Raw genomic sequence first — 23,636 nt, 5'->3', positions numbered from 1 at the left:
TTTTTTAATTTGAGTAAAACTTTGTCAAGTTTGATTTGCATGCTGAAGCCAAAGTCTAAAACAGCAGAAGAATTTTGAAAATTGTTTCAAAAGAAAATATCCCAAGTTTTCTTTTTTCCCCTCCTCCTTTTTAGTGGAGAGAATTTGCTAAAGAAATGGATGGACTAATACGCATTGGAGCTGTAAATTGTGGTGATAATAGAATGCTTTGTCGGATCAAAGGAATTAATAGTTATCCAAGTCTCTATGTTTTCAAAACTGGAATGGTGAGTAATTAAACCGTTTTGTTTTTTTCCAAGTTTTATAAATAATGGACATTTATATGCTCTTTCTATCTTGTGCATGTATTTGTGTTTTATTATGTGTTTATATTTCATATAAAAATAATTAAAATAAAGTTAAAGAATTCTAAGGAAGAATACTAAACTAAAATACATTTTATCATTGATGCTATAGCAGTAAAGAATTTTTCTTTAATAGTCTAATTTATTCTTCATCATTTATAAAAAAAATTATTTGGACTTTCATTCACCATGAACAGCCCAATTACACTAGACAATTTCAGTTTTGATCATGTTGTATTACAACTAAATGAGGAAATAAATAAATACCTCTCAAACAGTTCTCTTCAGATCATTTTGCAACAGAGAGTAAGTATCACTTCTTCCATTTTGGGGAAATTGAGACACTGAGGTTAAATGATTTGTTCAGGGCTGTACAATGAGTAAGTGATAGATCCAGGAATTGAATACAAGGCTTTGAACACCCAGACCAGTGCCCTCTCCACTGAGCCACACTGTCTCTATCACAGTTCTGTATGGGAGTTTCCAGCAATGTAGGATGATATTTAAATATATGCAAAACTCTGCTTTAAGCTTAAGGAACTTTGACAGTATTCCTTTAAAAGACACCCGCCGGTTATTTTTTACAAAATTTCTTCTACTGTAGCAATATGCTGTACTGCAAGCTACTTAGTCTGGTTATTGAGCATTCAGCACATAATGCTACAGTGGAGAGAATGTGTAAACTTTTGAGGAGGTTAAAGTAGAGGAGATGTATATTAACAGAAGACTGGCACAATACTCACTTCTTTTAAACAAACAAACATGACTATGGGAACTGATATTTCTGAGATCTTATAATCCTTTTATTTCTGGACTAAATGAAAGCCACATATAAACTAGACAAGGGCCTGAGTCACAAAATTCAAATTTAAGGTTGAACTCCAAACACACTAAAGTTTGGAATGGAGGGTAAAAGCATTTGGATCTAGGATTTTGGTTAAGGTCCATCTGTAGCGTAAATAATAATTTCAATTATTAATTACTGTGTAATGATTTCTGTAAGTTAAATTTTGCATTAACACTTTTTTTTTTTTTTTTTTTTAGAATCCAGTGAAATATTACGGAGAGAGATCAAAAGAAAGTTTAATGAGTTTTGCCATGCAGTATGTCACAAGCACAGTGACAGAGTTATGGGCAGGTAATGTAATTTGTTTGGGCTATTGATCTTTTTATTTTGCTTTTTAAGACAAGGAGGTATTGCCAGGATTATATCTACATTTAATTGAGTGTGTGTACCCAGTATTTCTTACTCAAGGTTGAAATTTGTGCGTGTGCACACACACAATACTTGAAATTAAAAAACTGTTTAATTATAATTGTGCTAATAAGCATGCTTGTTTCATAGTTTACATGAATATTTTTTCATATTTAAAACAAAACATCAAACAAATTGTATTTTGTGCCTTTTTTTGTAGGAAATTTTGTTAATGCTATTCAAACTTCATTTGCCTCTGGTGTTGGCTGGCTGATCACTTTCTGTGCTGAGGGTGGAGGTAAATATATTAAATAAGGCAAACTGATTGAAGAGAAAACAATTCTCTTTTGTTTTTCACTGACAGCGACACAATTGCTGCTGCTTCTAATGAAGATATTAATGGGGTAAAATTCACCCATAGCGTGGAAGGCCAGCACAAGGCCATATGGACCACTTAAGCCCCATTATAGGGCTACTTGGGAAAGGGAACATTAATGGAGGAACTGTAGAGTGGTGCTTGCGCACCCTATATGTGTCACAGGATGGGCCTCTGTCCTGGGCCCACAATGGGGCCTGGCCATGGGATCCATACTTCTGAAGTAGCTCCCACATCCCATGCAACTGACACAGACAGGTTTTGGCTGCTGTTACAGCTCATAGGCTGCAACATCAGATACTAAAAAAGTACACAGCATCCCTGCTCATTGGCCCTGGATTGGTGGGAGTGGTGAACTTCCCTCTCCAATCATAATGCAAAAAAGATTGAATAATTATTAAATATTTTAGGCATTATGTAGCCCTTGTACAACCTAAGTTTGCATATCACAAACTACAAATTATGATGATCAAATAATTTAAAAAAAAAAAAAAGGGAGGGGGGGGTAATCTTTTTAAATAAATCAGTGGTGGTTTGGATTGGCACCCTTCCCAGAGCCCTTCCCATCTAGTGTCCCCTCTCCCGCCATTGGGGACATTTGTACTAGCAGTCACAGATGAACCACGTGCCTTTGCAGGCAGTCATCACACCATCCTCTCCATAAATTTATCAAGCTCAGTCTTGAAGCCAGTTAGCTTTTCTGCCCCCACTCTTCCCCTTAGAATGCTGTTCCAGAACTTCACTCCTCTGATGTTTAGAGACCTTTGTCTAAAATTTCAAGCATAAACTTGTTAATGGTCATTTGTTCTTGTGTCCACATTGGCGCTTAACTTAAATAACTCCCTTCTCCCTCCCTTGTATTTATCCCTCTGATGTATTTATGTAGAGCAATCACATCTCTCCTCAGCCTTCATTTGGTTAGTCTAAACAAACCAAGATCTTTGAGGCTCCTCTCATAAGGAAGGTAGGTTTTCCATTCCTCTGATCTTTCTACTAGCCCTTCTCTGCACCTCTTCCAGTTTGAATTAATCTTTCTTAACCATGGGAGACTAGAATTGCACACAGTATTCCAGACGAAGTCTCACTAGTGCTTTGTATAAAGGCAATAACACTTCCCTGTCTCTACTGAAAATACCTCGCCTAATGCATCCTAGGATCACATTAGCGGCCCATAGTCATCCTGTTATCAACCAATACACCCAGGTCTGCCTCCTCCTATGATACTTCCAACTGATAAGTCCCCAGTTTATAGCAAAAATTCTTGTTGTTAGTCCCTAAGTGTGTGACCTTGCAATTTGCACTATTAAATTTCATCCCATTTCTATTACTCCAGTTTTCAAGGTCATCCAGATCTTCTTTGTGACATTCCAGTCCTCCTCCATTTTGGCAATACCTCCCAACTTTGTCTCATCCGCAAATTTTATTAGCACACTCCCACTTTTTGGGCCAAGGTCAGTAATGAAAATGTTAAATAAGAATAGTCTCACGATCGATCCCTGAGAAACTCCACTAGTAACCTCCCTCCAGCCTGACAGTTCATCTTTCAGTATGATCCATTGTAGTCTCCTCTTTAACCTGTTCCTTATCCATCTTTTAATACTCATATCAATCCCCATCTTCTCCAATTTAACTAATAATTTCCCTTGTGGAACTGTATCAAGCACTGAAATCCAGGTAGACTAAATCTACTGCATTTCCTTTGTCAAAAAATCAGTTATCTTCTCCAGTTATTACTTTTCAGAAATGTTTGTGGGGTTTCTAATAATTCTAATGAAATCTCTCTCTATGACAATTTGATGCATAGGTAGATATTTTTAAAACATTGCTCAGGCGAGAATCAGTTTACAAGGGCAGGAATCATAAGCCATGTAAAACACTGCTCATATTTCAAAATGAGAGAGGATTCTCTACCGATGAAGCCAATATAGAATATTTTCATTCACAATTGTCATCACATAGGAAGTAGCTTCTCAAGATTTTTCACTTGAAAAGCTACAAAAAAAGTGTGGGGTTTTTTGTTTTGTTTTTTAAAAAGCTAGCAAACATGCATTGTGAAACTGTAGCCTGCTTCCTCCTGGGATTCTTGGTGAAGAGAAGAAAAATTCTAAACTAGAGTAAGTTTAATGATTTGATCATTTAAGGCCTTCTGTTTACAGGTAAATCATTATTTTCATTTTCCAGATTGTTTGACTTCCCAGACGCGCCTTAAACTAGCTGGCATGTTGGTAAGCAGTATTTCATTTGAAGATGTTACCCATTATATTTAAATCAGAATTCCAAAAGGTGAAATCCTGATGCCATAGAAGTCAACGGCAAACTCTCACTGACTTCAGTGGGACCAAGATTTCACCCAATAACTTTCAAACAGTCTGTTTTCAAATCACCTTTATGTTTGAGAGCCATCTCATCATTGGACAGGATATAATGGAACCAAATGTTTAAAAGATTTCCTAAAATGGAGTACATGACTATCAAAGTATTGTTGTGCTTCCCTGTAAGTCTTCCTTTCCCCCATCTCCTAAAAACTAACTAGTTGCCTCTTTTGTCGTTGCAGAAATTCCTCGGAACTTGAGTTTCAAAATAACACTCCAATTGTTGCTTTTTTATTTCAGGAAGGCCTTGTTAATGTAGGCTGGATGGACTGTGCCACCCAGGGTGAGCTTTGTGATAATTTGGATATCTCATCTAGTACTACAGCATACTTTCCACCTGGAGCCACCTTAACTAATAAAGAGAAAGGAGGTGTTTTGGTATGAGTTATTTTTAAACAGTTTGTGTCTACGTACAATATGGTGGTGGTGATGAGAAAGTGGATTATAAACATTCACCAATCAAACAAAATTGAATTTATTACACTGAGAAATGTTTGTTCCCAGTTTTACATTTAACTTATGTGCTAATGGTAAATTTGATATATATTGAGCTAGATACCCTTCTTAAAAATCTCAAAGAAACGTGATCTATATGCAATGAAAATGGACTTGCATTGCCTGTCACTATGGATATGTGCTGTGTTGTGCTATCCTCCTATTACCATATCACCTTAAACCTCTTGTTTCAGTTGTCTTGAGGTTAATATTCTTAATTTATGCAAGAAAATCACCAATCTGAAACGTGACACTCTCTCATATGCTACCGCCACCTAAGCCCTTCTGCAAAAGTGAACCTGAAGAGAAAGTAACAATCACTGGAGCTACATTAAATCCACCAGCATTGAGTTACTACTTCTTATGCACTTCCTGATGTTTGCAAAATTACAGAAATACAGTGATCTGAACTATACCAATAGTACAGTAAAATAGAGATATGTTGCCAAACAAAGTATTTTGTGAGTTGAGGCCATGTCTTTGTTTTAGCACTCATGTTGAGAAAGCATGTGGTATTTTGTGTTTTTAGTGTGGGTGATGGGGAAAAAAGCAGTGTGTGTGACAGTGGGATTTAGTCTCCTATGTGCCTAAATCACATTTAAAAATAAGACTCAGGCATCGCAACGCTGAGCACACTGTGCCTAAATACATTTTAAAATCTGGGCCTGAAAGAGCAGACTGCTTAGAGTACAGTGTTCTTGTAATAGCAATTAAAGGGAAGTTTGAATCAAGTAACATATATTGATTAACAGCTTTTTTCAGTTGATGAATGGGGACTAATCAGGTTAATTCTGTTGAGGATTGCTAATCAACAATATGTTTAATGTTTATACATTTTATATAATTAGAGTGACTTTTTTCTCTTCTAGTTTCTTAACTCCTTGGATGCCAAAGAGATATATTTGGAAGTAATGCAGCATCTTCCAGATTTTGAAATGCTCTCTGCAGCCTCATTAGAGGTAAAGTTTAATAAATAAATAAATAAATAAATTTCAGATTTTAAGTTTAAAAGGCCATATTCAGCAAAATAGTCTCTTGTCTTTCTGAAAAGTTTTCACCTCCTATTGGTGTAAACAATTCATAAAATTACTATACCCAAAAAATATTTTTTTCTCTAGCTTACTGTTTGACAGCCCTTTTATCTGTATTGAGTTTCATTGTTTCCTCTATTTGCAATCGGGCCTTTCACACAGCAACTGGGGAAAAGAAGCATTTTTTTAAAACAGGAAAATATGACTAAAACCATAAAAACTCTGAATAGTGTAATAATTACAGTTTTTCTTTCTAATTGACTAAATTCCTAGTGGACTGTTTCAACAACTAAATCTAGTTTCATTGATATCCTAATCATTAAAGACTCAATTGAACGGGTTTATATGCCTTAGTGTATCCAAACTAAGGCCTGGTCTACACTAACAAGGTAAGTCTATCTGAATTACGCAAGATACCTAACATAAGTCGACGTAGCTTAGATCAACTTACAGCGGTGTCTACACCACGCTGTGTCGATGGGAGATGTTCTCTCGTCAATGTACCTTCCACCTCTCGGGGAGGTGGAGTACTGAAGTCGACAGGAGAGCATTCTCCAATTGACTTATGTTGTCTTCACCAGGACCGCTAAATTGATGCCTGCTGCATTGATCGAAGCAGCACTGATTTAGCCAATAATGAAGACAAGCCCTAAGCCTCAGTCTCCTTTCACTAAGCTAATAATATTGTTTGCTGCAAGTGGTTCTTTAACGTGTCGGCTCTTTGCAGCACATGATGTTTAATTATTAACCAATCAGGATGCTTTTAAACTGTGTTATTAACCAATTAAGTTATCAACTTGCACTAAGTTATTAACTTATTTGCTGTGAGAAAAATAAATAAATAAATAAATATAAAATAAAATAAATATTTCCTGTCATACTGTTAAATATGAATTGTACTATAGTAAATGAAACAATGAATTCACACTCCTGTGGCTCTTTTGGGTAATACTGATCACTACTTTGGCTCTTGAACAACTGAGGTCTGAGTATCACTGCCTTAAAGAGAGAGTGCAAAGTTTAGCAATTTTGATCTAGTAGGAGGGAGGCAAATTGTAAGCAAGATTAAAAAGATATAGAAAATAGTTTTTAGATTTTCTCTTTTAGGGTGGTGCTCTATTGAAAAGCTGTTAAATTTATATCATTTTGAAGGGCAATGCAATGTGTGTTGGAAACGGGTTTAGGTTCTGGTGAATTACTTAGGATTTGATTTACAGTGTCATAACTGAAAACATGGATTTAACTTACATAACTGGCAGAAACTGGAAACTAAGCATTTCTCTCTCATTGACTTCCCACTTTAAGGACCACGTGGCTCATCACCGGTGGCTGCTTTTCTTTCAATTTGGTGAGAGTGACAAGTCAAATGTGCATGAGTTTAAAAAACTGAATTTTCTGCTTAAAGATGAACATATTCAGGTAAGAATACTCATTTATGTAGCATTATGCCCCCTAGCTTCCCATTAACAAACCGTTTCATGTTATCTTCTTTATCACCACCTATCAGTTGTAAGTACAGATTTTGCTCTTACACCTGTCTACATCTGGGGTAACTCCACTGATTTCAGAACAAAATCTGGCCTCTTAAGTAGAACTTGAATATGTTAAAACATGAAAGAACGGAAAATAATTACAACACAAATTCTCCTTAACCTTCCTTATTGTATCAGACTGTTGCATGGGATAGGTCAGGGGTCAGCAACCTTTGGCACCCAGCTCGCAAGGGTAAGCACTGGTTTGTTTACCTGCCATGTCTGCAGGTTCAGCTGATTGCAGCTCCCACTGGCCGCGGTTCGCCGCTCCAGGCCAATGGGGGCGGCGGGAAGCCGCGTGGGCCAAGGGATGTGCTGGCCGCTGCTTCCTGCCGCCCCCATTGGCCTAGAGCCAGGATGAGCCGCGTGCCAAAGGTTGCTGACCCCTGGGATAGATGATTCCTGCTGTAGGCACCCAAGCCCTGAGTTGGATGTCTAAATCAAAGTGATTTTCACAGTACTGAGCACTTGCAGCTCCCATTGAATTCAATATCAAATATGCTGCACATTAACTAAACCAGAGGTTCCCAAACTTATTTGGCCTACCGCCACCTTTTCAGAAAAAAAGTTACTCAGCGCCCCCCTTTTCAGAAAAAAATTACTCAGCGCCCCCCTGGAAATCTACCTTCTTTAAGCGAACAAACAGAAAGATGCAGTGACAAATTTGCATTCTTTTATGTATCTATATTTCTACCTACGTCCTACAATATAGTAAAGAAAGATGTGTTATTAGAATATCGCCCACGACATCAGGTATACAGTGGTTTTTGCGTAAGATGGCAAAAGACAACCAAACTAAAATACTAATGAAACTAATAAACTGGGTTTTGTTCTTTGCTCAGCATTAGATATATGTATTTGATATTAAATTGTCAAATATCAAACTAACTTTATCAAGAAATAATTAATTTAAAAAATAATATGCAATTAAAAATCAGTTAGTTTTAATTTAGTTTGCCCTTATTTAAATAATTGTTCCTTATTAACACACGCCTTATTTACCAATTAACACAGATGATTCGATAGATATAAATAAATGTTAATAGTTAACAGTTTTTTTACGATTTCATTCCCGTTTTTGTTAATATTGTAATAAAATATGACAAATATATTGACTGTACACTTCAAATAGTACTGTACCGACACAAGCCTGCTACAATTTTATTATTAGTAAGCACTAGAGACACAGAAACGTACGGTAGATATGTAAGAAAATGTATAAAAATACTCACGTGTAAATTGCTATTTTATTGAAACAACAATAATACAATTTGCTTTGTATGTGATCCGTAATCCGTAAAGATCGAAGGTATTGAATATGAATAACAAATTTTAAATACTTATTGCACTATTGTTAACTGCTTTTTACACAACTCAGAAACAATCTAAATTAGATTTCATACATGTCGCCTATTTATAGTATCATATTGTAAACAAGTCATTACACGCACATATTCCTGCTGATGCATGCTGGACTTCCCGACAATGCGCGACACGCTCGCCTGCCAACACTTGCTTGTTAAGAGCTGTTGGCGGACTTGACACCTGATCGGTTATAATTTGTGAATTTATTTGGAAAATAAAGTAATCAGTACAACTTTAACTCTATGTTACACAACAGATGAAACATGTACGAATGTTTTTTCAAAATTTTCTTATATTCTCTTGTTTCTTTATGCTTCCACCGCCCCCTTATTTTTATTCAACGTCCCCCAATTGCACCCGAGGCTACTACTGCCCCCCTGGATCGTTCCAGCGCCCCCCAGGGGGCGGTATCACCCACTTTGGGAACCTCTGAATTAAACCAAAGTGGACTTAGGTACTTACCTATGGGTTAGGCACTTGTGTTTGAAAACTGGTTATAGTCCATATTTGTCTCATTTCAACAGTTACATTTGATATGTCTGTGATAAACGTAGTGCAGTTTTTTCTTTACAGAAGATGAAGACATACTTCAAACAAAAAAGTCTTGCAAAACTTGAACAGTATTTTAAATATTTACCCTATAAAGATTTTATAATTTTATTTGTGTGTGCTTGAGGCTGGAACTAAATTAACTTTCATTCTTAAAAGTAATTCAAAGTAGCTTTTGTGTAACCAGGGGAAGTTTGTATAATTAAAGACCATAGATCATACAGTTCTCTAATGTAAGTTCATAGTAATTTCCATGGACTTCAGTAGTTACTCTGAGAAGAGCAGAATTTGGTCCCCTAGTATTTATCTCAGATGCTATGTTCTCTCAACATTTTATTTGGAAGAAATTGGATTATTTTAGTTTCTATTCCCTATACCTGTCTTTGAGATAAGAATTAGCAGTGATTAGCTGTGTTGCAATATTAAATTGTTTTGTTTTTATAAGCTTTTCTCTACCTAATTGTGCTTGCGGTACATAATACGTCTGTGTGAACTGTATTACACCTTAAACATTGTATCAGTCATAAAACTGGTCAAAGATCACTAGCACTTATAAAAGAATATTGCATTTATAACTGACAGGAAGTACCATTTTTGAAAAGCATCTTAACTTATGTCAACTTTCCAAATATACTAATATAAATAAATTAGATTCCCTTATTCAAAAAGAAAAAACATTATTGTTTGTTTAATAATAGGTTGGAAAGATTGACTGTCTTTCTGCACCAAGTGTCTGCAGTAATCTTTATGTCCATCAGCCATGTCTAGCAGTCTTTAAAGGAAAGGGAACTGAAGATTATGAAATTCATCATGGTAAGGCAAACTGACAGAAGTTTTAAGCTAATGTGTAATTTGTTTAGATGAAGTCTTTTGCAGACTGAATTTGTTTTTCAGAACAATTGTTTTCACAACTCTAATGATATTACATCATAATTTTGCTTTAACATTGCCTATTGTCTTGTTATATTATTCTGTATACTTTTTTCTTCTGTAAGCAATCCTCAAACACCAAAAGATTCTCCTCCTACTTATTCACTTTTTAGTACTCCCTCTATTTCAAAGACATCATTACAGCCTTGGAATAAGAATGGGAATTTCTGAAGCCAATCACTGTTGCTCTTTGCTTTGGCAAAGGTAGCTGAAAAATGACATAAGGCACACCCTTCCCCATATGCTGAACATGCTGCTTGCACAATGCTTTTGGCTTCAGAATCTTGGGACTTGATCTCTTATTTTACATGTGTCCATTTGCTAATTTCACATCCACCCACTGTTGTCACATTCTGGGGTGAAATCCACACCAGTGAAGAGTTGTATCACCTCTTTCCCTGTAACCCCAAGTGCCTCACAATGCCTTGTCACTGGCTCTCTGCCTGGAACTCCCACAGTTAGCAACAAGCATGCAAGTCTGTATTGGGCTGACTTGGACCAATTCCTGCAATACCACAGATTTCCACTGGCTTCACCTAGCCTTGGTTAACAACTGGGATGATGAGTCCACACTGTCCCCGGCCCTGAATTTTCCCAAAAACACATATTCTGAAATGTCCAGCCCTGTCCTGGAACAATCAGAGGGATATTAAGGTTTGTTACCCTTTTAAGGAATCATATTCAACACTTTACTACTTTACCTGGAATTACAAAACAGTTCACACCATTGGGTTGGCTTAGATTTAAAAAAAAGGGGGGGGGGGGATTTCAAGTGAATTAAAGTATAAGACATAAAATTAGAAATGGTTACCAGCAAATAAAAGTGAAAACACGCATTTAAAACTTAATCTAGCAATTTTTAGTTCAAGGCTTTTTGTAAGACCTACAGTCTTCCAGCAAGATAGTGACTGACCCTCCCCGCGATCAGGATCTGTCCCAGAGGCCCAAAAGGTTCTGGTGCTTTTGTCTTAGGTAAAAGAGAGAGAACTTGGGGTACCTGCCCCTTTCTTTTATAGGCCATTGAATCTTTGAAATGGATTCTTCTGAAGGATACCCCCTCGCCCCTCCAAAAAGTAAAGTTTATCCAAAGCAGCGGGAGGAAGGCGACTTGGTGTCTCATGATAAAGGAGGCTCCAGGCTCTTTCTTCCCCCATTTGTGTTTGCAAAAATGAAAATTGCTCTGTTTCCTGCCATCTTCTCCCCCTAGTATCTTGAGAACGCTGTTTACTACTAATATGTAAATTGAGATAAACACACATTCCTTTGTTTAGGATAGACCTGTTTAACAATGTTTGTCTAGGCAGGTCTGTGTGGTTTTGAATATGTGCTAATAACATACAGCAGGAATTCATAACTTTACATATAATATTGCTGCATACATTTCACCATGATATTATTGACCAGTGAGTTATTAGTTTTACTACATTAGTGTGGAGTGTGAATACAGGGGTGCTTTCAGTCACAGCCACTTTTGCCATATATGCTTAGGTCCTCCAATGCCCACCAGTAAATAATTCCAAACCTACAATGTTGAAGTGTCCCCTTGAAAGAATTCTGAAATGCTGTAAAAATGTAGGTATCAACTCAGGGCTGGAATTGCAGTTCATGTAAATCAGTATAGCTCCATCAAATTCAATTGAGTTATGCGTGGTTACACCAGCTGAAGATCTGGCTCAGGCTCTGAAGCATGAAGAGCATAGCACACAAAAGATCTCAACCAGAAACTTAGTCTGATAAAACCTCCTACTGAGCTAAAGCCATTGCTTTAGAAGGGACCAATAGAGCTCTTGTCAAATAGGTACGACGTTTTTGTAGCCAAATTCTATATAAGATGCAAACAACACAAAGAGAATTTATCTTATTTTTAATGCTGGTATGACTGCAATCAGTGCCGATTCATCTAACCTTTTTCTTGCAAGTTTTTAAAGATAGCTGTATCTTCTCTTAGGAATGACTCCTTTTAATTTGTACAGAATAGGTGGCATCTATAACTTTGCCACAAATTGTACTTCTCCTAGTTATTAGTTTGGTTATGAGAGAATAATGTTGAGGGTCTCATCTATCTAAACTGAGTGAGAGCAATATTAAATTGCATCATCACTATGCTATGACCTGAGACATTGCTACTTTGAGTTTCTTCAACTCAATCATTTTCAAAACAAAAAGCATTTTCCACAAAGAACACTAATTTTATATTTTATCCTGGCTAGACATTTTATGCATTAAGCATTTTCATATCCAAATGTCCAACATGAATTGCCATTCTTGTTCCCTACACTGAGCAGACTAGTGAAATGATCCTTACATAAGTTGAGGTAAGATGATAGCTGTACAGTTTATTTAATAAGGCCTTGTTCAAAGACCTCTGAATTTAACTGAATAAGTCCCATTGACTTCAGTGGGTTTTGAATCAGGACCAGTGTGGCCAGTGACAAAGTTTGCATTTACCAGCTCTTTAGCCTGATCTCTGGTATAACAATCGTAATAAGACAAATCATACACTGTTAATGAAACGTGCTCCTGTTTCTGGTAAATAGAGTAATCATAAGAATATAGATATTAAGAATAACAGTGAGTTGTTTTGGGGGGGGCGGTATTTTTAGGAAAGATGATCCTGTATGACATAGTTGCATTCGCCAAGGAGAGTGTAAACTCTCATGTTATCACACTTGGGCCTCAGAATTTTCCTGGCACAGAGAAGGAACCATGGCTTGTTGACTTCTTTGCACCTGTAAGTATTTGATTGCTATATTTCTTTTCCTTTTTTTCTAAAATATGTAAATATTGTATTAAAATACCAGCATTGTTTTTGAAGATGATATTCTATAGCATGAAGTACCCTAATAATTCATTAATCCAAGGTTGCGACATTCCTACATTTATTGGAGTCTTGTTTGTCAAGACCACACACAAATTGCTCAGCATACTGTGAGACATCAATATATGTATTCACATTTCTGCAGAGAACTGTTTACAGGAGAGTTATATGTTCTTTGCTTTGTTTTAACAGTGATATTATGATTTGCATTTTTTTAGTGGTGTCCTCCATGTCGAGCTTTGTTGCCAGAGTTGAGAAAAGCATCAAAGCACCTTATTGGTCAGCTTAAATTTGGCACACTAGACTGCACAATCCATGAAGGGCTTTGCAACATGGTAAGCTGCAAGTATTAAAAGGTCTTATTCAATAAATGCTGTTTTCTTGTACTTAAAATTTCAAAACACATCCAAACATGGTGCTCCATTATCAAGGCTTTTTTCAAGAGAATAAACTATACAGGTCTCTTAAAAGAATCTGTAAACTTAAAATGTGTTCTGTGAGAAGATTAAAGTCTTTCCTGACCACTAAGGAGGTCGGACAAGATTTGAATTCCAGTGTTGGGTTATTCCCTTTTGAGAGAGAAATGAATGAGCACAGACTCAGTTACTTGTTCATAATCTAGTTACAAAATATACACTGGTCCTATTATTGCTTTGAACATGGAGAGATAAACAGCAAGAAGTTTCTGCTGATGGAGCACCATTTTCAGAATGCCACAAAGAGTTCAAGTTCCCAACCAGCCTACAGCTACTTTGTAATTTGCCAGTATAAATCAGGAATTTTGGAGGTCACAAGAAATACAGGACCAGTCCATGTATTTAAGAAGGAGCTTTCCTTAGCATTTTTGTCTTTTTATTGCTTAGGCCTTTCCTGTATCGGTGCACTGATTGAATTCAAGAACTGATTTTTTAAAAAAAAAAAAATATATATATATATATATATATATATATAGTCAAACTGGTGGAATCTTCTAACGCAGTGTTTCCCAAACTTGAGACGCCGCTTGTTAAGGGAAAGCCCCTGGCGGGCCAGGCTGGTTTGTTTACCTGCTGCGTCTATAGGTCCGGCCGTTCGCAGCTCCCAGTGGCCGCGGTTTGCTGCTGCAGGCCAATGGGAGCTGCTGGAAGCGGCGCAGGCGTCCCAAGTTTGGGAAACACTGTCCTAACATATGCACAATTAACCAGGATATTTCTGGTGTTATAGTGAAAAATTTAAAGTTGTAAGATACATGGGGAAATTGGCATAGAATTGAAAGCCTTAAAGATAGAGGAGTTTCCAATGTACACGGATACTGAAGGACTGAAATCATTGAAGCAAAATTAATGTACAGTTATTAGTACAGTACAAGCTATTTTACCTGAATGTTGGAGAGGGGTACATCTGAAAACTTCAAATAAAGGTTTTTGATTGGTTTGTTTAGAGAATTAGGAGGGTCAGGTCAGAAGACTTAGAAAAGGCTGTAGTTTTGTTCCCTTAACCATGAGCACAGTGAAAGGAGTGTGGGATGGCTTTTAAACTCCAACAGTACAGCCTCTTAAACAAGCCAGCATCCTTTTCACTATGAATTAGGGTTTGGAGACCCCAGTCCATATTCTTTTCTAGGCCTTCCAAACTCCCATTTATCAAAATCCAACAAATCATAGAAATGTAGGGCTGGAAGGGATCTCAGTAGGTCATCTAGTCCATCCCCCCCACGCTAAGGCAAGATTAAGTATATTATCTAAACGTTTGAGGAGTTGTACTGTGCAAAGCAAATTGGCTAGCAAGAGTATGGATCATTAACGGTCCTTAATGGATTGGCAGCAAACAGGAACATTCTTTGCAATTTGTTTTGTTGTGTTTTTCAATAGCATAACATTAGAGCTTACCCAACAACAGTGGTGTTCAACCAGTCCAGTGTTCATGAATATGAAGGGCATCATTCTGCTGAACAGATCTTGGAGTTTATACAGGTATGTGACTCTCACATTATACACATGCTATTTTGGTGTAAAACATTCCAAGATATCTTTTCTAACCAGTTATCCTAGTATCACTACCTGATATTCTTAAAATAAGAAATTGTAGAGAAAGAGGAAGGATGGTCTCCTGAGTGCTAGTCTGGAAATTCAGAGACCTGAGTTCAGTTCCCTGCTCTGCTACACACTTTCTCTGTGACCTTGAGCAAGTCCTTTATGTCTCTATGCCTCAGTTCCCCGCCTGTAAAATGGGGTTAATAACACTTCCCAACTTTATAGGGAGGAGAAATACATTCATTATTGAGAGTGCTCAGAGACTGTGGTACCCAATATATGTACCTAAGATTGCAAGTAGTTTTATCACCTTTGTGAAATAAGGTGCAGATCTCTACACACTCAGTCCATTCTTCAAAGGCTGTTAACTTATAGGATTTATGAGTTATTGATACTTAAAGACAAACAAGCTTCATTTGTGAGATGAGCATGGTAGTATTATGTAATCAGTTTGTATTTGATAGTACCGCATACAGGATAATGTCATTGTAGGTGAAATGTAAGTCTCATTATTTGTGTATTTTAGGATCTCATGAACCCTTCGGTGGTCTCCTTAACACCAGACACTTTCAGTGCACTAGTTAAACAAAGAAAGCGGAATGAAGTATGGATGGTTGATTTCTATGCTCCGTGGTGTGGGCCTTGCCAGGCTTTAATGCCGGAATGGAAAAGGATGGCCAGGGTAAAGTGGAAATCACATTCTAAGTTTTAAAATGTCCTATTTAATTGAAGTATTAGACTGTTCAATAAATTGACTTGGAGGAGTTACCATAAGTGAAAAAGACTAGTGATTAATATAATGGACAAAATGATAAGTTCCTCCATGGCAGTTTTATGTTGTTCCAACTATGGTGATTTTTTTTTTTTTTAAAGTTCCTGAACATTGCTAATGTCATCCTAAATGCCCATAATCCCACAAATTTTGACAAGCTTTAGAATAATTTTCCTTGAAGTTTGATTAATTCCTTATGTATTGTGAATTACAAGGTGACTAGGTATGTGTGTTTAAAATAAAAAAAGGTAAAAAGACTCATTTATGTACACTGGATCAGAAATGGTTTTAAGTAACCATAGCCGTTTTCCCCCTCTAACTTCCTTAATGGGAATTATTATAATTATTTGTATTTAAGGTAGCACCTAGAATCCAATCAGGATCTGGTTCTGATTTCAAATTGATGTCTAAAATATGAATTAAAGGTTATTTATATTTAAAAAAAAACTAAAAATATTCTTTTTTGAGGGCTTTTTCAATTTGTGTTATTAAATAGTATTTCCAGGATGGTTTAAGTCTGATTTTCAGTGATCTGAACTATACACACTTCAGTATTCAGGTCTGTGCTTACTTTGCATGGCCATTGCTATATGTAGTCATTTGCATAATAGTATTGCAAATCCTTGATTTTTGTGCAGTCACATAGCCATTTGGTGCCAGTCAGCAGTGTGTTTAGACAAACCATGACTCTGGACATGAACAGTATAACTTTGATTTTCATGAACAACAGTCAGTTATATGAATGCTTTTCTTCAACCAGGGTGTGGGGGATCCCATAACAAAAGTGATGTCAATTAAGAACAGGTTGACATCCCTTCACATGCCAATGCCTTCAGTGCATTGGAAGTCACTTTACAGTGCTTAGAGGGACCAAAAAAAGCAATTCCGAGCACCATACTGCAGCTTATGTACTGTACCTACTGTAATTTTGAGATGTCCAATTTTATGAACGTTTATTATTATGAATGTCTCATCTCCAGTTTGTTTATAAAATAGGGGTTCTACTACATGCATAGTATTTCACGTGCAAAGTATGTATGTAATTGCACACACAAAATTACAATTTAAAAAAAGGAAAGAAAAAAAAATCAGCCTTTTGCTTTTTACCTGCTGAGTACTCTAGAGGTGAGGACTGCAATAAATGCTGATGTCTAAATTCTGAAGTATTCACCTCTGACAGATTCATATGCCATGAACTAACCTAAATGACTAGAAAGTGCAATATTTTTTTCTTTTTCAGTTGTTAAATGGATTAATCACTGTTGGCAGTATGGATTGTCAAAAATATTTTTCTTTCTGTCACCAAGAAAATGTACAAGGATATCCTGAAATAAGACTCTTTCCTCAAAAATCAAATACAGGTCATCATTACTAGTAAGTAAATAACTGTTTACATTTGGAAAATATTTCATGGTTTCTATTTCAAGAGTTATGCTGTCTTCAAAATGTATTAAGGAGGGTCTGGTAGGGAAAATAGTATCTTTCAGATGGTAAGTCAAAGCCATTGGAAACTCATAAGTTTTATAAGTACTGTATGAATGATTTTATTCTCACACATTGAGATTTTCAGTTTTATAATACTAAAATAGTGCAAGAAATTAATTTAGTTTATCTAAATAATTGTTTGGGGTTCCTATGTTTTATTATTCAGTTTGCCAGAGGTTTTCATGAGCAGCGTATTCATTAGTAACATAAAAATGAATTACATAACTTCAAACAATTAGTCCTTTGCCATGTCAGTGGCTAAATATGTAGTTGAGACAGAACAGTGCCATAGATCCTTAAATTTTCCAGTCCTTTGTCTTCTGCAAAAAATATCAATAACTCTGACTCACTGTGCATATTTTGGGGAGGGGTCGGCGACCTTTCAGAAGTGGTGTGCCAAGTCTTTCTTTATTCACTCTAATTTAAGGTTTCGCGTGCCAGTAATACATTTTAACCTTTTTAGAAGGTCTCTTTCTAGAAGTCTATAATATATAACTAAACTGTTGTATGTAAAGTAAAGAAGATTTTTTAAATGTTTAAAGAAGCTTCATTTAAAAATTAAGTTAAAATGCAGAGTCCCCCAGACCGGTGGCCAGGACCTGGGCAGTGTGAGTGCCACTGAAAATCAGCTCACGTGCCGCCTTCGGCATGCATGCCATAGGTTGCCTACCCCTGCTTTAGTGCAACCTGACCTTTAAAAACAGATCAGTATGGATGTAGATATTATATATAAATAACCTTCTTTGGCATGTGTCTGATATCAACATTATAGAACTTTTGATCTCACATGTCCAGTGAGCCCATTCACCATACCATTTCTTTGGGACAATGACAGAAAAATGCTTAATAGTGAAAATACTACTGCTATGGAAAGTGAAATCTGACCATTTAAAAAAAAAATTTGTAATCTCTGATTCTTTATGATACATGATAGCTTTGTAACATCAAACATTTTACATTTCTGACCCCGCCACCTCAGAGGAAATGGAATATTGAAGAAAGAGATTAAACTGAATTGGGAAAGAGTAATGATTATTTATACAATTGAAGGGTTCCATCAAACGCTCATTGATAGTAAATTATGTATACTATATTGAGGGCTGCCTAATAGGCTGCTGAAGCTTTGACTGTTGGACTGCATTTGATGCAAGTTGATTTTCTTCTTCTTCTTTTATATAAATCTCTCCCAAAGCACTAAAATTCCCCAGAAGAGGTATTTTATTTTCCTTTTTTGGGAAAAAAAATTCTATCTTTAATAATGTCAGATTTTGCAGGAAGCAGGATTTTGTAATGAAGAAATATGTTAAAATATACTCTGGGGATAAATAGTGCCCCTGGAAAGAAATGCCACTAAGAACTGTTGGATTAGATTTGACTATGAATTTATATTTTTGTGAAATAAACTCACACAGCCTAGGATTATTAGTTTCACTAATTTGTGTGAAAATTCCATTGAGCGAACAATCCCCTACAATATTTACAGTTCAAATAATACATCTTTGGACTACTAACTAGCTTGTTTTCGTAGTCTAAGCTGAGAGAAATGCAGAAGTTAATAGAATGAAAAAGTAAAATTAATTGAAAATATTTCCATTGTAATAATAAAATGTTCTCTTTAATATAGGTTCAAATTGTTTGTTTTTTTTAATTTAATTGTGTTTTCCACTTGATCATGTGGTATTTTTTTGTCCCACCTATATAAGATGTAGCAAATTTAATCTGGAAATGTTACCAAAGACACAATGCTCACAAGCCTTTTTAGCTGACAAAAAGTCAATTTGACTGAAGTACTAAATTTACCTTACTCTCCTTTAATTTAACATAACATAGGATCAATCTTTCCTTCTCTTCATGTTCCAGTACTTTACAATGTGTATCATTGACTTGTATTATTCAGATTTGAAATTAAAATAGCTTTTTCAATATCTAAATTATAGTAGAAATATATTCTAAAATGTATGTATTCAAATGAATTTTACACCAACCTTTGTGAATAGGTTGTCCTGGGTTCAGATTTAACACCGCTACAAAGTCTTTCAAACCTATTCAAGCTATTGTATAATTAGTACTTTCTCGTGTGTTCTCTCGTAGTAGTTACAATGGTTGGCACAGGGATTCGTATTCGTTAAGAAGCTGGGCACTTGGGTGAGTTGTTACATTAAAATTTGTTCACAAGCTAACCCAAGGGTTGTGTCTAGGAGAAGCTAGCACCCAGATGCCATGGAAACAAAGCATTAGAAATGCCTATATAGATGAATATGTTGCTTCACAAAACAGATGCAGGAATTTCTGTACTCTGTTGGGTCAAGCCTTAAAAGCATTGTTTAAAGAAGACATTCTTAGCTTCCTACAACAGTGAAGGTAGCGTCACGTTTCTGAACCCACAGTTAATATAAAGCATTAGTAGTCTCGGAACACAGCTCTTTGACTTCCCAGATTCAGACTAAATACCAAGTTCAAGTTTTCTGAAGAAAGGAAGAAGATATTTCTATTGATGAGAAAAGACCATTTATATTAAATGGACACATGTCTGCCCTCCCCACACTCAAATTAGACAACATCCTCAGTTTTTGGTTCAAGGAGGGATGAGATAATGCTTAGATGCCTATACCTCATGTAAACTAAAGGGCCTTTCAACATAATAGTCTTACGGTGTTTATCTACATTTCATTATAGCTGTTCCCTAATTTCTGGTAGTGTAACTGAAATTTTAAATATATTTAAGGTTTTTAATTTTATAATAAATGTTTTTCCCCTCTCCTCAGATATTTACCTCAAGTATCTGTAGATCTGACACCTCAGAGCTTCACAGAAAAAGTTTTGCATGGGAAAGATCATTGGGTCATTGATTTTTATGCTCCTTGGTGTGGCCCTTGCCAAAATTTTGCTCCAGAATTTGAGGTGCTAGCTAGGGTAAGTTTTTAACCTATTGACACCAGCAGTTAGTTTCCTTCTGATAAGTAATAATAATACCTACTTCTTATGCAGCTTTTTATCAGTAGACATAGTAGCAGTTATATATGCCGCTGCCATGAAGTAAAATGTTTATTTCAAAACTATAAAACTTAGGGCATGTCTACACAGTGAGTTACCAGGCAGCAAGCCGTGGTGTGAATCTACAGTGCACCAACTTCCCACAGAATAATTCATTATGTGGACAAGCCTTTTATTTCCTCATCTGTTTATTTCCTCAGCACCATTAGATACTTGCATATGTGATTGGAGAGAAGTTCTTCTCTAAACTTAGAAAAATCAAGTCCCTCTTCCCTGTAACGGAAAGGAACCGTAATTTCTGTAATTTTTAAGTATTTATTTACTTGAAATACTTAGAAATTATGGTCCCCTTCCTTTACAGGGAAGAAGGACATGTGATTTTTAAATAGGCTTGCCAATTGTACTTGTCACCACAGTATCTAAGTGTTTCATGTACATTAATAAGTTTATCATCATTACCTCTGTGAGGTAGGCAAGTATCTTATTTTACAGATCAGAATCTGTGGCACAGGCAGATTCAGGGACTTGTCCAAGGTCAAAACAAAGAAGAAAATCCAGGTCTCTGTTCAGTGATTTTGCATTCCTTTGGTATATAAGAAAGATGTCCCAGTAGTTCATGTCTTCATAGGGAGACAAATTGGTGACAGCTGTGTCTAACTGAGCTCCAAAAGACAGACACAGATTTGAAAGTTGTAGGGATGAGATTCTGTACTACACCTTTCAAAAGGAGCAGCACAGAACTTGCAGAGTAAGGCTAAGGAGAGGCTAAAGTGGCAGGACTGCTGTAGGAGATGCAGCAACTCCAGCATAATTTCAACAGTTCTGGGGGATCTGACTAATTTACAGTAATCTCCTGGGGCTGCCCTGTAGGCCGCAGCACTATGGACACATCTCTCCCATATCCCAGGCACACATTCCCCTGCATTGGGGCTTATTAAGGGGTACGCAGAAAGCAGCCTTTATGGATGTTTTTATGTGTCTGCAACTCTCATCCTAGATCTTTCCATTTGAAAAGTGTTAGTCAAGCCTCTGTTTATGGTTTTTCTTCTTTCAGTCTGAAAATAAAATGCAAAATCTTTATTCACTCTGTTTACTACAGTTTTCAAAACTGTTAAATCACACCTCACCCCTTGTACAGCCATGCGGAAGCCTACCCCACCACATTCTCATTCATATTTTTAGCATTCTAGGTAGATTAAAGTTTGCACTGGTACATTTACACAAACTGAAAATTACGCCCCTACTTGCAATGTAGATATACCTTAAGTCTCACTGAAAATCAAGGGGATTTAGGCTTCCAGGTGCCTACATTAATTTTAAAACTGGGACTTTAAGCATCTTTTTAAAATTTTACCCTTTATCTGCACTTGGTAGAATGAATGGACATATTTTATACCATCCTTCTTTGTTGTGTGTTTTTCCTCCCATTCCAATTTATAAAAAGTTGTCTGAGTCATGTGGAGATTTTGAAGTTTGCTTATTCTAATGGGGTTTCTAGTAAACAATTTTCTTTTTTAGACTGTAAAAGGAAAAGTAAAAGCTGGAAAAGTTGACTGTCAAGCTTATGCTCATACTTGTCAGACAGCTGGCATCAGAGCCTACCCTACTGTTAAATTTTATCCCTACCAAGGAGCAAAGGTAAATATTAGTTTAAATATGGTTCACACAATGGGGACACATGAGGGGAAGTACTACTGCTTAACTGGTCTAGCTCCAATACTATTTAAGATTGTATTGTGCTTAATTTTGTATTGGAAATTAAATGTTGAAGTGTATTATAGTTCTTATTCTGGATTCTATCAACATTGATTCCCTAACCTAATCTATCTAAAGGAAATGAAATACTACAAATTGATGCTTTTTTAATGATACTTGGAATTTCTGTAGCAGGAAAACACTAGTGTAATGAGAGATAATAGTCATTGTGTCTGATAGGAAAGGAAGCTGCTATCTAGACAAATTGATAATGCAAAGTAAGGAAAAATTGTAGAGCTAAATGGGCACCAGATTTTTCATTTAGTGAGAAATGTCACAAGTTTTCGCTCCTAAATGGAACAAAAGGAACAAATTTCAAAATTTCCTGCAAAACAAAATTTAAAACATTTTTGATCCAGTTGAAAATGCTTTGCTTCAATAAAACAGAACATTTCATTCAGAGTTTGATTTTTATTTTGTGTTCTATAAAAAGTGAAACAAAATTGTGTCAAAACAGAAAATTGAAATGTTCTGTTTTGAGATATCGAAATATTTTTTCAAATTTTCTTTCCAAACAAACTTCTGTCAAAAGTGACATTTCCACTAAAGATCATGCTTTTAACAAATTGGCATTTTTCAACAGAAAAAAAGGCTTTCCATCACAAAGTTTCCAACCATCTCTAGAAAATCGCCTTTTTCATTAGAAATCATTGGATGTTATTAAACTTCCAAGCTATTGTATGGCAAGATCTATAATAATTTGTTTTCCTTAAGAAAAAGTGTTCACTTTTCAATACTTTCTAATGACAAAGCTGATTCTTTCAATTTTACTTTGCATTTGCAAACAGCCTCTATTGGACAATACTAAGAACATGATTCTGCAAATCCTAACCCCGGAAACTAGTCTGTATTCACATAGTAATCCCATTCACGTCTATGGGATTTCTCTCTGAATGAGATTTTGTTACCTACATTCAGTAAATCTCTTACTGCAGGGTTGATCTGACGAAGTGATAGATACATTCTAAAATACGTATTCATATTTTTATTGAGTAAATATTTTATATGCATATCAAAAGTATTATAGCTAAGCATTAGAGTTTTCCTTAATGTGCATGTTTTACACACACTGGAACTCTGTAGTAATTATTACTGAGGGAGTTGACATTTTATGAAGCACAAACTTAACAAATTCCTCTTTCTCGCTCTGAAGATATTCACCCCATTTGGGAGTTTGAGCACTGCATAGGGCCTTGCAATTGTTTCCAGAATGGGTGTGAATTTCACCCAGCAGTCACCAGATCCATTTCTCTTCAGTAGAGAAGGCATGAAGTGATAATAATGTACTCTTCTCCCTGTTTTTAAAGAAAAATGTTCTTGGAGAGCATATAGACAGCAGAGATGCAAAAGGCATAGCTGATCTTCTGACTGAAAGATTAGCCGTCATTAAAAATAAAGGAAAGAGAAAAAAATCTTCTAGAAACAAGGTAGGAAACTTGTGGCCTTTGTGAAGTCATGTATTAATGTAAAGAATGGCTATTTAAATAATCTTGATACATTTTATGGACATAGAGATGAAAGACTATTTTTATATGCAGTCTTGGTCTAGTTACAGTATTTACTTAGTCAGCTTTTCTGCTTGTGTGGATGGGCACAGAACCAGTTACTTCA

General features: G+C 36.0%; 1 protein-coding gene across 3 annotated transcripts in view; it reads left to right on the top strand.

Annotated features, from left to right (window-relative positions):
- Positions 1–23,636, top strand: part of DNAJC10 (DnaJ heat shock protein family (Hsp40) member C10) — a 35,723-nt gene that overhangs the window by 9,974 nt on the left and 2,113 nt on the right. For all 3 annotated transcript variants that reach the window (XM_054043799.1, XM_054043800.1, XM_054043801.1), the window contains exons 6-22: positions 135–266; positions 1,389–1,482; positions 1,760–1,837; positions 4,097–4,140; positions 4,528–4,665; positions 5,652–5,741; positions 7,119–7,232; positions 9,958–10,072; positions 12,793–12,920; positions 13,226–13,342; positions 14,858–14,959; positions 15,546–15,701; positions 17,032–17,165; positions 19,368–19,421; positions 20,042–20,189; positions 21,789–21,908; positions 23,333–23,452. In XM_054043799.1, coding sequence (XP_053899774.1) covers positions 135–266; positions 1,389–1,482; positions 1,760–1,837; positions 4,097–4,140; positions 4,528–4,665; positions 5,652–5,741; positions 7,119–7,232; positions 9,958–10,072; positions 12,793–12,920; positions 13,226–13,342; positions 14,858–14,959; positions 15,546–15,701; positions 17,032–17,165; positions 19,368–19,421; positions 20,042–20,189; positions 21,789–21,908; positions 23,333–23,452 — 1,884 coding nt within the window. The remainder of the gene's footprint in view (positions 1–134; positions 267–1,388; positions 1,483–1,759; positions 1,838–4,096; positions 4,141–4,527; positions 4,666–5,651; positions 5,742–7,118; positions 7,233–9,957; positions 10,073–12,792; positions 12,921–13,225; positions 13,343–14,857; positions 14,960–15,545; positions 15,702–17,031; positions 17,166–19,367; positions 19,422–20,041; positions 20,190–21,788; positions 21,909–23,332; positions 23,453–23,636) is intronic.

This window comes from Malaclemys terrapin, chromosome 11, assembly GCF_027887155.1.
Source record: "Malaclemys terrapin pileata isolate rMalTer1 chromosome 11, rMalTer1.hap1, whole genome shotgun sequence".
NCBI lineage: Eukaryota > Metazoa > Chordata > Testudines > Emydidae > Malaclemys > Malaclemys terrapin.
This window is presented reverse-complemented; position numbering and strand designations above follow the sequence as displayed.